At 31.8% G+C, this 14,683-nt stretch overlaps 1 protein-coding gene across 11 annotated transcripts in view; it reads right to left on the reverse strand.

Annotated features, from left to right (window-relative positions):
• The window catches only part of Pan3 (poly(A) specific ribonuclease subunit PAN3), a 134,385-nt gene that overhangs the window by 15,717 nt on the left and 103,985 nt on the right, over positions 1 to 14,683 (reverse strand). For 9 of the 11 annotated variants that reach the window (XM_076872578.1, XM_076872574.1, XM_076872582.1 and 6 more), the window contains 6 exons: positions 11,422 to 11,583; positions 11,083 to 11,199; positions 10,898 to 10,999; positions 7,726 to 7,891; positions 6,555 to 6,645; positions 1,909 to 2,048 (listed from right to left, as the gene is read on the reverse strand). In XM_076872578.1, the coding sequence (XP_076728693.1) occupies positions 1,909 to 2,048; positions 6,555 to 6,645; positions 7,726 to 7,891; positions 10,898 to 10,999; positions 11,083 to 11,199; positions 11,422 to 11,583 (778 nt within the window). The remainder of the gene's footprint in view (positions 1 to 1,908; positions 2,049 to 6,554; positions 6,646 to 7,725; positions 7,892 to 10,897; positions 11,000 to 11,082; positions 11,200 to 11,421; positions 11,584 to 14,683) is intronic. The other 2 variants (XM_076872579.1, XM_076872575.1) reach the window with 1 other exon arrangement.

Genomic DNA, 14,683 nt, shown 5'->3' on the forward strand with positions numbered 1-14,683 from the left:
AATGGTCTTCCTGCCTCAGCCTCTTAATACATGGGACTCTAGATGCATGCCACTGCACCTGGCCAAAGATAATTTTTGAAACTAATACTGGGTCTTCAATTTTGCTAAACTGAATGAGCCCCAGCAATTTTTGGAAGCTGTATTCTGCTCTGCCACTTTAATTTACCAAGTGTCATCATATATTCATCTCTGAGCAATCTTTATGTGCAACACAGATCAAAAGAGTCCAATTCTAGCTTACTGTCTTCACAGGACTTATCACTATTTGAAAATCTTATTTACTTACATGTTTATTAACTTTTCTCCCCTTAGAATATAAGTTTCCAAAAGATGGAAATCTTGCTCATCTTGAAGTATCCCCAGCATCTGGGATATAGTAGGTATTTTCTTATTGAATAAATGAATGATTACCCATGCCAATAATCTACAGTATCTTAGCTATTTATCTGTAATTACTAACATTTATATTGGCCAATAATATTGGAAGTTATTACAAGCTATGTAACTTTGACAAGTTACTTTACCTATGTCTGAAATTTGTTTCTAAAATGGGGCTAATAATGGCATCAAACTTACTATTATTGGGAGAATTAAGTAAATTAACTCACATTAAGCAGTTCAAAAGTTTCTGACATATGGTTTATTGCTATAAAAATTTTAGTTTGTAATTATTAAAGTATGACTTTTTGTTTACTCTTTAATGAAAATTTCAAACATTTATTTAAAAAAGTAGAATAATAAAATGAATCCCCATGAATCAACAACCACTTTGGATAATTATGAACATATAATTTGTTACGTTTTTATCCTCTACTCCTAATTTTTAAATCTAGAGATTATAACCTGAAATTATATGAAACATCCTAGGTTTTGCAAACTCAGGCTTGCTGTTATCACACATAAAACAAATATTTTCATTTAAAAAATAAAGCATCTTATTCAACTACTAATAGGATACAGGCAATGACTGGCTTCCAGTGTTCTGTCACAAGAACATTTACGCCATTTATTAACAATTCCATATCCCAGGGCTGGTCCAAAAACAAAGTGGATCACCCAGGGCTACATAGAAAGATCAGAAGGGACAGCTGGAAGCTAAAGGAAACTGTTGATTAGGATCAATAAATTCTAATTCTTTCTAGAACATAACAAGAAAAATTACAAAAGTGTTTCCCTAGCTTTTCTGCTCAATATGTGATAATAAAGGTCGCAGTTGCCAACCCTCTGAAATCTACCAATATTAGATGTGTCTGAAATAGGGAGAAGTCCTCCTGTGTTGAGAGTAGCCCACAGTGCTTTTTTTTAAAAGCCAAACTCATTTCAAACCTATGTTTAAGAATTCCATGGAGTCTTAGGATACCGGAGCATAAGCACGGGATCCTCTACACTGTTTTTTGATGCATGTTTGGATCAGAGAATATATAATTAGAATGCATTTGAGGTTTATTTTATGATAGCTTTCATACTCTGGCCAAGAGAACTTTCTGAAATGATGAAAACGTTCTGTCTGTGTGTCCAATATATTAGCCAGGAGCTACATGTGGCTATTAAACCCTTGAAACAGAGTTAGTGAAATCAAAGAACTGAATTTTTTATTTAATTTTAAAAGGATACCTGTAGTTAGAGAACATTAGTATAGCTCTAGAGGTTGCGCACTAACCAAATGTTTAAAACATCAATAATTAATTAGAACGCATGGCTTATTAACTTATTCCAAGAAATATATACTTGGGAATAAAAAGAAAAGTCATCTGTGTTTTGCTTCATTTTAAATAGTGAGAACTAAAACAGAATCACTGTTAAAAGGATCCACATGAAAATAATACACAAGAAGCACAGTCAATCTCATATGATAAGTGTGCAAGTGCGTGTGTGTGTACATATATTTTATCATATATTAAAACTTACAAGATCAGATTCTTCAGGTCAGAGGAGTAGTTGATTGTCACTAATTCCATGGCTTTCTGTAAATTCTCTCGCTGTATTCCTGCCAAAGAGTTGCAAGCCAAAGCCAACACAACTTTTCCTAATGATATCAGATCTGCTTGCTGACATGAAAGAATAAATATAACTTTTAATTTTTATTTCATAGGTATACATTTAATACATGATACTACCACCTTAATAGAAAATATTTTAAATAAGCTGAAGAATTTAGGGCAGGGTTCTAAAATATGAATATTCATCAAAATCACTTGGGAGCTTCTTAAAAAGGTAACTTCTGAGCTTCGCCTTCAGAGATTATCATTTAGTGAACAGTCCCAACATTTCTAAAGCAACCAGGTAATTCTGATAAAGGCAGTTCTAGGATTACATCTAAGAAACATTACTCTAAGTAGTTAATATGCCAGCTATGAAACTGCTGCTTAAGGCTTTTTTTTAAAAAAAAATTCTTTTATTTAAATAGATATGATACTCTTCCTTATTACAACAAACTTAAGTTTACTACACATTTGGTTTTACTATGATTGTTGCAATTTAACATACAGAGTTTTCCCATTTTCTATGAGTTCCAGAATGTAGTGCAAATGTAAAAATTATTTGAAGGAAAGTTTTCTCATTATAAACATAAATGTTAGCCTCATTTTGGAGCATGTTTATTCTCTAGAATATTGAAATGGTGCAAACCTCAAAGATATCCCAAATGCCTTTGTTACTAAACAAGACTACGTTTGCTTATACTCTAATAGATCTTTGAGTTCTGGAACTACCTCTTTCCTATTTTCTTTTTTAAATAATTTACCATCCTCAGGCTTTTCTTCTAAAAGGATTTTCAAAAGACACTGACTGATTAAGTTATTTTTTATCACCTATTATCACCCCCAAATAGTCCTACTTGGTAGGCAGTAACTCCAAGTTAACATGAAATCATTTAAAGTAATTTCTACCAGATTTCTTAAAATCTTCAAAATCCAAGATTTCATCTGAATATTAGATATATCTCATTTACTGAGTGTTGGTTTTTTGTTAAGTTTTCAAACCCAGCTGTACATTAAAATCACCTGAGAAGTTTAACAACAAAACACAACAAATAAACAAGAAAGTCACTTAGTGCTTCTCACCCAGTTTAGATGTTACCAGCCTGGGGTTTGGTCTCAGTATTGGTACTTTTCAAAACTTCCACAAGAGATTCTGATATGCAGCCAGGGTTTCAAACCACAAGTTTAATTGAATGTCTACAACTGGCATATTTGGAAAACCACCTATTTTCAGGCAGTCATAATGAAATTTTAATACTAGATAGCTATCCTTAACATTGTACCTAACAGGGAATAAGCGTAAGTCAAACTCCATTACCTCCCCAAAGCACCCCCTCCTCCAAAAAAAAAAAAAAAAAAAATTTAAAATTTAAAAAAATATACAAAAACTAGCATTTGTGAATCTGACACTTTGAACATGAGATCCTAAAATTAGAAAAACTGATTAGACAGATAAACTACTTTAAATCTATCAAAAGAGAGGATTTGTGCCAGAGTTAGGATCGATCCTAGAATGGCAGAATGGAAGGGGCATGGCAAGGAGCACTTTCACTACTGCCATCATTCCTGTTCTCAGGAGAGCACTGCTATAAACTCTGAGAAGTCCCTTTAATCAAATTTGAGATCAGGTAAAACTTTCTAAGTTATATTAACAAAGTTACAGAAATATTGACCAAGAGAAATCAGAGTACTGTTAATGCTAACTATAAATTTCTATAGGTGTTTCAATCAAATGTATTTAGTAAAGCAAATTGAAGGTAGTTGCTTTTCATCAAGTATTTGAGCAGCATGTACCAACATTCAGTCTCAATCCTTGAAACAGTGGAAATTTTCAGTTTGGCTCCACTTTGATTTGATGCTATACTAAGCCTCCCTCCTAGAATGTTCCATTGTTCCCTATTATGAGACAGGAAAGCAAAGGTCCAAGATAACTGAAGAACTAGGTGAGTTTAAGGAAAAAAAAAAATACACCATTTATTTTGAGTACATCCTACCACCTCTCTAGGGTTGGTTTGACTCAAGGTGGAAATGATCTACTTTTAGAAATAAGCACATACACAACATGATCTAGATTAGATTAGAACTGATTTTAAAATAAAAGACATTAATAAAAGTCTTGTTTACGAGAGTTTAACATCAAAAAACTCAGTAACTCTCCTTTCCTTGTTGCCCAACTAAATAATTTTCCATTTGTTATTTTGCTTCTTACCTCCATCTGGTTTTTTCCCCCCATTTGTTGAATTCAGGAGGTTTTCCCCCAAACTCATTTTCAGTTTCTTCCTGATTCTTGATTTCTTGATTTCTTTCTCTGATTCTATCTATGGCTCTACTTATGTCCATTTTACTGAAAGTCAGTCTCTATGCACGTGTCTGAAACAGACTATGAAAAATATACTACAAGAAACAATGCACTCCTTTCTCATGTACCTTCTTCTCTGTAATATCACACTTCCCTTTTAGGGACTATCTTTAATTCTCTCCTATACCTTACTATAATAAACTACATGAAAAATATATCCAAAAAAAAAAAAAAAAAAAAAAAAGAAAGACAAAGAAAAGAAAAGAAAACCTGATATACCCTTTACTGCTGAAAAATAAGGAGAAAATAACACTTGATTGAAGGTTGACTGAGTTTTTGAATGAGGGCAGGTCCTGGCTTACAAATGAGTTGTCCTAAAAGCTTACTAAAGTTGGTTTGAAACTCAGGGATCATTTTTGTTTCTTTACAGAGCAACTATGTAACTCATGACATAAATGAAATACTGCACATTTTGTACATAAACTGTAGAAAATAATACCGCTTTGGCACAGGAGGAAAAATTTTTGTTTGCATTGAGCCCAGCTTCTTCTTACACATGCTCAGCAAACACTCTACTTTTGAGCTACATTCCCTGCCCATATCAGTAGTTTTAAAAAAGTGAATCTTATTCAAAAAAGAATTGGGGGGGGGGGAACCTAATAACTATAAGGCATGGTTTTCATTTCTAAACTACTTCTAAAATTTTATGATTGATAATGAGGTAGTCTACAAAGTGAAAAAAAAAATTAAAAATATCCCTTCAAAAATTTTATATTATTTTGATATATAAAGAGCACTAGTATCTTAATAGTTAATAAGCAGTCACTTTTGGGAAGTACAAAGATTACGAAGAAAAATTAATCAGGGCCAATTACTTAGGCACTAAGTATAAGAAAGAAGAAAAGTCACTAAGAAACATATCCTTGATGAGAAGAATAAAACAAATCCCCTTGTGTGAAAGAAAGCTGCTGCTGGGGGGAAAAAACAATCACTGCTCACTAGATGTAGCTATCTAGAAAGATGTGGAAAGTTTGCATACAACTGAGTGCAATGAGTGCCTTTAAGTCTTGGGACTGCACTGCTTGTGGTTCAGCAGCAAAAAGATTTATGCATTAACTGGAACAGTAAACACTACCAGAGACTGTAGTGTTTCGTCATTTCCTTCCTGTTTGTTCTAGAATTTTGTCTTACACTAAGGTGAATGAAAATCTTCCAAAGCTTTGATCAAAAATTGAAGAGAAGAGCAATGGGCACATAAAGTATTCAAAAGATTAAAAGATTCTGTCTTTTGTCCAAAAACTTCTTATCCACAAAGAACTAAAATTGTCTTAAAAGGACAGTTGCATATACTAATGTCAAGCATGACAAAGCAAAATGGACAAATGAAAAATTTAAATTTAGCCACATTACTTACACAGAGTAATTGGGCAAAAGCAATTATTTTTAATGCTTTCTTACAAGAGGGCTTTTCATTTTTCTTCATTTTGCAATGCTGGGGATGGAACCCAGGGCTTCATCTGTGTGCTAAGTTCTACCACTGAGCTCTACCTCCAGTCCTTGTAAAGGTCTTTATTTCCTTATACCACATTAATAAGGAAATAACAACTAGAAAAATTGCTAAGAACACTGTGAGTCCTAAATCAACACTACCAGAATGAAGTTAAACAGTATCAGATATTTTTCTATACTTTATCATATTAATAAGGAAATAAGAAACAGCAAAATAGCAAAGTATAAATCAACATTACTAGAATGAAGTTATATAATAACCAAATTCTTATAATGCAGAAGCAGTGAGTGACAGATTCTAACTAAATAAATAGAAAAAAAATTGCTCAGAAAATGCCAATCCAAAAACAATTCTTTGAAACTATTTCTAAAATTTTATTTTTGGTAATGAGATAAGTGTTCTAAAAGTAAAACAAAAACCAGGTTTAATTAAAGTAAAAAAGTAATGTCTTTAGTAGAATCTATTCAGATGATTAATATTTTAATATATTTTTTCTGAGTACAAAATTTCCTAATCACATGAATACATTTTCATCTTAAACATCCAGAGTCTCTTGATAATATCATCAGTTCTATATATTCCAATCTATAAGGGCTCTACACTAAATATATCACAGTGGTTAAGAAATACATGTTCAAAGTTTGAAGAGACTACTCAAGAATAAATTGAAATCTAGACTTAAAACCCTGAGTTACTTTAAAATAAAAAAATTTTTGTTTAAGAAAACAAAAACATGCCTTAAGTATCCACAGTAATTCTAACTTACCTGATACTGAGCCATCAATGCCAATGGATTATTATTTTGACTGTTATCAAATGTCAAAACATCAAAAACTCCAACACAATTTACTCGTAACCTTTAAGGATCAGAGAATTAAAAAATAATAATTAAATATTTCTAATTATATACTAATAAATATTTATTTAGCATTTCCTCTCATATTAAGAAGGACCTCAGAATATTAGTAACTTACATCTGAATGCCTACCCTCATGTAATCTCCACCAGCCATTTTAGAGATAAGGAAATGAAAAGTCAGGAGATATCAAGTAATATGCCTTCAGTTATAAAGTCAGTAACAAAGTCAGGATGATTACACATGCTTTTTTGACTAACAGATCAGTCTCCTTTTTATCACTCCAAGTTGTCTGTTAGTTACTCAGGAAAGAAAATTAGTTAGTCTCCTAATACTTTCTAAAGATGTACCAGGCATTCTAAGCATTTTACATGTATTAAGCCATTCAAATCTGTCAATGAATTTATGAGTCAGGTACCCTAAAAATAAGGAAAATGGAGTTAATAACAGTACCTGTCTAATGAAGCTGAAATACTAGGCAACTTGTTGCAGACATACAGAAACTAAGAGAGCCAGGATATGAACACAGGGAATCTGGTACCAGATCCTCAGTTTGTTATGCCATGCTGCCCAAGCAATTCCCATAATTTGGGCTACTCACAACTAGGTGAAGTCAAGGCCTGTGTTACTTATCTCTATAAGTCAATTCTCAAAGCATGAGACTAAGCCAACAGCAACATCTAGGAACTCATTAAAAATGCAAATTCTCAGGTCCCAATACAGACTTACAAAATGAAAATTTGGGGGTAGAGGGTAGATCCCAATAATCTGGTTAAACTCTCCAGGTGATTCTGTTTCGTGGTAAAATTTGAGAACCATAGTTTTACATTAAAAAGTTGTACTGATACTGCTTCTCCATTCCCATAACCCTCACCCCATATACCTTTCTAATTTTTACCAATATTTTTGGTTAACAATCAGGTATTTCATTAAGAATTCAACATTTTCTTTTTAAACTTACAAATGCACTCAAAAGTCACAGGAGTTCTTCTGGACAACTATACAACAAACCTTCACATTTTGCTTACTGTCATAAGTTAGATGGTCAATAAACTAAAATTAAAACTCAAAAAGCTAATACCTTGTTTTACCCGTTATCAGAATCTTTGTTGGGTCCATAACTCGACATGCCAAACCTGCTGTGTGAATGGTTCGCAATGCAGAACTCAGCTGGACAATGTACGCCCAAATAAGAGATTCTGGTAATAATCCAGCATGCTGTCTAGGCAACGGTCCATCGTGTTGGCCTACAAAACAAATGAATTTTTAAAATTGACACGTTCATTTAAGTAATCAACTAAAAGACTAAAATATTCAATCCAAAATTAACAAAGAAAATTCATGTATATCTGTAGCACAACATGTCAATGTGTGTGTGTGCGCGTTAATTTTAGTGTATTACTAAGAACAACTTAAAAGAAATGCCCCCATTGTTTTTATGATTGAAATTATATTATTTTACTGTTGGTAGCAGTTAAGCTCTCGCTGAAATGTTCTTTTCTGTGACCCAATAACTACTGGACAATAAACAAAAAATATTTTAAAAATTACCAAAAAACTACAAATTCTGATTAAAAACAAGAACCACAGAGATTGTTACTTTATGTAAAAGATGAATAATTATAGTGTATCCTACTGTTCAAACTTATAAGAGTTATCCACTCTTTGGCTCTAAGGAAGCAGAAATCTCCACAATCCCTTAAAGTTGAATGTTTATTTTTCTTAGTCGACTCAACCTCTTCTACCTCAGACATGTCAGTGAGGCAGGATGATACCCAAGTCACATAAACAAAAATGCCAAACACTGAATGTTACTTATGGATAATGATACAAAGCAAACATAATCTGATTTCCTGTAAAAGGTAATCATTTTTATTCAAGTACCTCTTATAAGCGTTTTTTCATAATACCTAAATCAGAAGCAGCATATTAACTGAGTCAAAATTTTGTAATTACTTCAAGGAATACAACCTTATATTCACACTTATAAATCAACCTTTTCTGAATCAGATATAAAAGTAACAGAGTCAAATACCTAATTGCAGAGAAAATAAATGATAAATATATAATTATGGCTAGGGATAAAATTTCTACTAAGAAGCCCATACAAAATTTAAAAACTACCTCTTAATTTGGACAGAATTGAAGATATCAAATCTAGAAAAAAGTGTTAGTATATTTTACAATGTGATTTAAAAAATATTTTGTGTTAATAAACTACAAAATAAGAGAAAACAAAAGATTTCCATAAGTGTATGTTTAAGGAAGTTATAATCATTCAAACAATATTTTAAAACACTGCAAACAGCACTGATGAAAATATAAATGTTAATTTATATTAAGTAATGAGTCAACACAAAAAACAAAATAGTTAAGATAAAAATAAGCTGGAGGGCTGGTGATGTGGCTCAAGCGGTAATGCGCTCGCCTGGCATGCGCTGGGTTTGATCCTCAGCACCACATAAAAATAAAGATGTTGTGTCCACCGAAAACTAAAAAATAAATATTAAAAATCTCTCTCTCTCTCTCTCTCAAAAAAAAAAAAAAAAAAAAAAGCTAGAAAAAATGCTATAAATGAGTGGATCTCAACAGGGAACATTTATTTAGCAATGTCTGAAGATATTTCTGGTGTTACAACTGGAATACAGAAGACTGTTACTTCATCCAATAGGTAGAAGCCATTGCCAAACATTCTGCAAAGCAGAGGACAGCCTCCACAAAAATAATTAAGCAGTCTAAAAAGTCAATAGTGTTGAGGTTAAAAACCCAGCTATAAATTAAAGCCAACAGTCATTTCACAGGTGTTAATACTAAAATAAACTTGAACAACAACCATATTCATCTATAGAAAGAGTCATACCACATCCCCTTCCATAAAATTATACATGTGTCTACAGATGACATGGCAAAAGAAAAAAAATGACCACACTACATGACCAGATTTTTAATGTGAAACAACCATGTAACCACAACTTTCTTCTTTTCAACTGTCAGAATGCAGAAAGCAAAATCACAAGTAAACTGAAGCAATATATTTTTGCTTGTCTATAATTAGTCTTAATTTAAAGGAGTTATAATCTGAAAGATACTATAAGGTAAACTCAAATCTTGACATTCCTTTTAAGTCTTTAAGTTACATATTCAAGAAAATCTAAACAAGATTAAAACCATAGTAAAGAATATGATGATTCTTTCTTGGCCTCAGACTAGAAAATAAGACCCTCCCCAAATACATAAGTTAATGGACATCTCAAAATGAATTTACTTTTTCTCTGAAATCATTTACATTTAAATAAACATTTATCAGAATACAATTAAAACATCAATTTTTTGCAAAATTTAAATCATAAAATGATATGTTTAAGTAAATATTAGAAATGGGTATAAAAAAAAACATTGAAAATACTCCCTGTAAAATACTTGAATAACTTAACAGTAAACTATAAATCTATTTGAAGACTGATTTCCTAAACAACATGGAATTCTATCTTTAAAATAAAACATTTGTTTAGGTAAGTATCACATAAAAGATTATACAGTCACACTGTACTGTAAGAGAGTCAATAACTTATTTTTAGAGCATAAAAAGGCAAATATTTATAATAAATGAAAGGCACAATATGATATAAAATGACAAAAACCAAAACACTGCAAAGGGGAACAAAAATAAAATAAGACTGGGAAGAAATATACCAATGATTTATAATATTTGTGCTTTGGTTATGAATTAATAAGGATTATTTTTATTTTTAATTTATAAATTTTCCAAATCATCCTTATTCAGAAAGCATTGTATTTTAAAAGAAAAAAAATATTTTAAGAGGAAAAAAAATTTTAACATATTCCCAGTGATCACAAACATCAGTCTGAGTCATTCATAACTCACCTTTCTTTTTAAATATTTATTTTTTAGTTGTAGTCAGACACAATACCTTTGTTTTATTTATTTTTAAATGTAGTGCTGAGGATTGAACCCAGAGCCTCGAACATGCTAGGCGAATGCTCTACCACTGAGCCACAACCCCAGACCTCATAACACATCTTAACCTTAGTAAGTATATATAACACATTGTTTCCTAAATTGTCACAGATCAACTCCATCTATTTGAGATATTTCTTTTTAAAAATGCAATAGAGTCCTTATACTGAATGATTACAGGAATAAAGTTAACACATTTTCAAAAATATAAAACTAGTCTTCTACCCAGCAGAAGTATTTGTCAAAATACAGTTTGCATGCAGCTTTTTCTTACCCCATTTTCTCTTTGTGAAATAGGAATCAGCATTAGGGTCATTAAAGTGTCTGCTCATCATAGTTTCTCCTCCAGCATGGAAATCATATGCAAACACAAGAGCTTAAAATAAAACACAAACACTCATTACTGAAATCTGTCTTCAAATAACAAAGGTTAAGACAGTCATAGTAAAAGTTACTCACAAGGCTCGGAGAATGCTTTAGTGGTAAATACTTCACGTAGGGTTACAATATTTGAGTGCTGAATTTTTTTCCACATATCAACCAACACCATGCACTTTGTGTTAACAAGACGAAAACCTGAAAAAGAAAGTTTTTCTACTATGTAGAAAAAAATGGTAACTCCCTAATATTCCATCAGAAATGTGAAGAAAATGCTATATCATACTTTTAAGATACTAATTTCCAAATGAAAAAAAAATATTATCCATTAAATTTATACTAAAGAAATCAAGATATACAGGAAGGGTTAAATAATTTTAGACTCAATAATATAAAAAAGGAAAGTTTATTTTTCCTTACCATGTATCCTCCGAAGGCAATATGGCAGATCATCTTTGCTATTTACAGCTTTGTAGCAAGATGTAATATATCCGAAATTACTTGATTTCTGTATCCGGTTGGGGGGTGGCAGTGGTTCTAGAGGGAATAGGCTATGGTAGCTGTCAACTTCTGAGGGGACTGCTAGAGTAATTCACAGGAAGACAACTTTCAATTACAGATATTCAGACATTCATAAATCTCTCACAGAATAAAGAAGAAATCAAAACTACTAAACACCACTCCTGTATCACACACCCTTGTATTACAAATAGTTTCAGCATTTATAACAATTCTATAAAACAAACTGTGGTTTAAGTATCAACAAGATGGGCATTATAAAACAACCATAGAACAACTAAAGTTTATACACTCAAAAATATTTACCATTTTTATAGTATAATATGCATTTTTATCAGAAATAATTAGATACAATGAATTATCACTTTAGATATTAGACATTTTTTTATTCTGTCACTGAATAAAATCAAGATAGAATGTTTTTTCATGTATTTTACTTTCTACATAATATATTTTGACATGAATTCTTGTTTTTAAAGCATAAATAAATTCAAAACAAATCACATTAAGCTGGGTACTATGCTTACCCGTGTATACCTATGTACCTATAAATGTAACAACTGGTATCAAAACCAATCTTTAGTAAGTATAACTCAAGGAAATGACTTTCCTCTGCCACCACCAAAATAATTAAGAGGCAAATATTGAAGCAGTGCTCACTGCAGTTAATAGTGAAAATATAGGTAGTAAAAATGCATTATGAACAGGGAACTGATTATAGACAGGTATTAGTATAGTCATTCAGTGGAATACCATGGCTTTAATCCCTAGCAAAATATAAAAAGGAGGAAGGGGGAACCCTTGAGTGCCATGATTTCAATGAAAATTATACTTAAGGATATGTAATAAATAAGAATTTGATCATGTATGCAGTGGTTTGTTTCTCTACAGATACAATAGGCAATTTACATTCCTTATTTTTATGTTCCCTCTTTTCTAGAATAAACATGTATTAAGTTTATAATTTAAAAAGACAAGTTAGTGTTTTATTTATTTATTTTTTTTAGTTGTAGGTATACACAATGCCTCTATTTTTATTTATTTATTTTTATGTGGTGCTGAGGATTAAACCCAGAGACTCACCCACGCTAGGTGAGCACTCTACCACTGAGCCACAAACTCAGCCTCAAGACAAATAGTTTTGTAATGCTGTAAAGACAATTTTGGTTTCTAATCAGACAGCTTCTATTTTATTTAACAGTCTTGAAATACAGTCCAAGTATTTCAAGTGGAAAAACTATAAATGAACTTGGAGTATAAGCATAGAAAAAAACCTTTGTTAAAAAATCTTCACAAAAACAATAAACATGCCTAATGCTAGTTTCAAAATATGGCATTGCCTCTTTATAAAATCCTACAAATAAAAAAAATAATCTATGACCTATCGTTACTAAGAAATACAAGTGAAACTCACTAATTCCAGAAGACAGGTTCAAAATGCTCTGTCTTTGCAAAATACTTTATGCTCACTATCTCTTAGTTCTCACAACAACCCTTTGAAGTGGGGTTCCCTATTTCATAAATAAGGAAAATAAAAATTACATAGCTCAAAGAGGGAGCTGGGATACAAACCAAGGACTCTGATTCTTCAGTCTTTTTTATACTCTTAATACCTAGATGGCATTTTTGGCCATAGTGTAAAATAGAATAAATCAATGTCACTTTCAAACCTATGTCAAGTTCTACTAAAAGATCCTATAAGTTAAGGATACACACACACAGGAACATAGTTTTAACTTTTGTCCATTTACTACTTTTCATCTGAATGGGCCATGTAATTTCCACAAAGAAATCAACTGATGGGATAAATTTTTCTTTCCCAGCTATTTCATAAGGAGCACTTACTACAAGAAGTAATTAAAATAAAATCTAAAAATGTACTAAGTACCTACTATATACTAGCAAACTTGTATTAATGAAATATGGGTCCTTACCATCAAGATACTTAGAGAAAATAAAAGGATACACACAGATTTATACAAAACAAAAAAGGCCATTCACCATGGCTTGATTCTTAAACTTTAGCACCCATCAGAATCATCTAGGCTTGTTAAAACACAGTTCACTGGTTTCCATTCTGCATTGTTGTTGTTTATTTTAAATTTGTTTTTAGTTGTAGAGGGACACAATATGTATATTTATTTATTTTTATGTGGTGCTGAAGATCAAACCAAACACCTCGTATGTGTGAGTCAAGTGCTCTACTACTGACAGCTCCAACCACAGAACCCATCCTGCATTTTTAACTGAGCCAGATCTAAAGCGGAACCTAGAATTTGTAAATTCTAACAAGCTCCTAAAAGATAAAGGAAATGAGTTGCTGGTCAAGGGACTACAGTATGGAACAACAAAGAAGGGAGCCATTCCCAAAGATACACGGAAAGATCTCATAAAATAATTGTCATTTTTACTACAAAACTGAAGGAAAAGACTGTTTTCAGTTGGCTAAAACAAGTGGAAGGGATGAGCAATAAGGAGTAAACAGAAGAACAAGCAAGGTCTACATGTGTTCACTGTTCTCAGGAATGGTGACCTTTTCATATGATAGGAGCATAAGGTATACCACAGAGGAGGCACAATAGAGATAAAGCTGGAATAGGTATGCTGGGATTAGATTATAAAGAAATTTAAATGCCATTCTGGAAACTTGAAATTTATTATGCCAAACAGTGGTATTCATATCACAAGTATGTCAGAGAATGAGTGAGAAACATAATCAACTAAAATCAACTGCACACCCTTAATCCTCTTATTCTGTTATCACTTTCTAGCAAGTCATGCAGAATTTTACAGGTTATATCTAAGGGAGTAAAAAAAAAAAAAAAGCTGTGCTTCAGTGGAAAACTAAGCATTATTCTAAAGGATACCTCTCAGGTATCTGATTCTATGGAATATTTTTTAAGACTCTTTTATTGGAAACTGATAGCACTACAAAATAATTCTTGTCCAGTGGAGATTCCACTGACTTTCCTTTGGTGTTTAATAGAGTTTACACTGAAACTGTAGGTCACTTTGGGTAGAATACACAATATTGATTCTTCCAATTCATGAATACAGGGTAATCTTTTTTCCATCCTATTTCTTATCTTTCATCAATGTTTTATAATTTTCATTATAGAGATATTTCATTTCTTTGGTTAAATTCCCCCCTCACCTTTAAAAA

This window comes from Callospermophilus lateralis, chromosome 12 (genome assembly GCF_048772815.1).
Source record: "Callospermophilus lateralis isolate mCalLat2 chromosome 12, mCalLat2.hap1, whole genome shotgun sequence".
Taxonomy (NCBI): Eukaryota; Metazoa; Chordata; class Mammalia; order Rodentia; family Sciuridae; genus Callospermophilus; species Callospermophilus lateralis.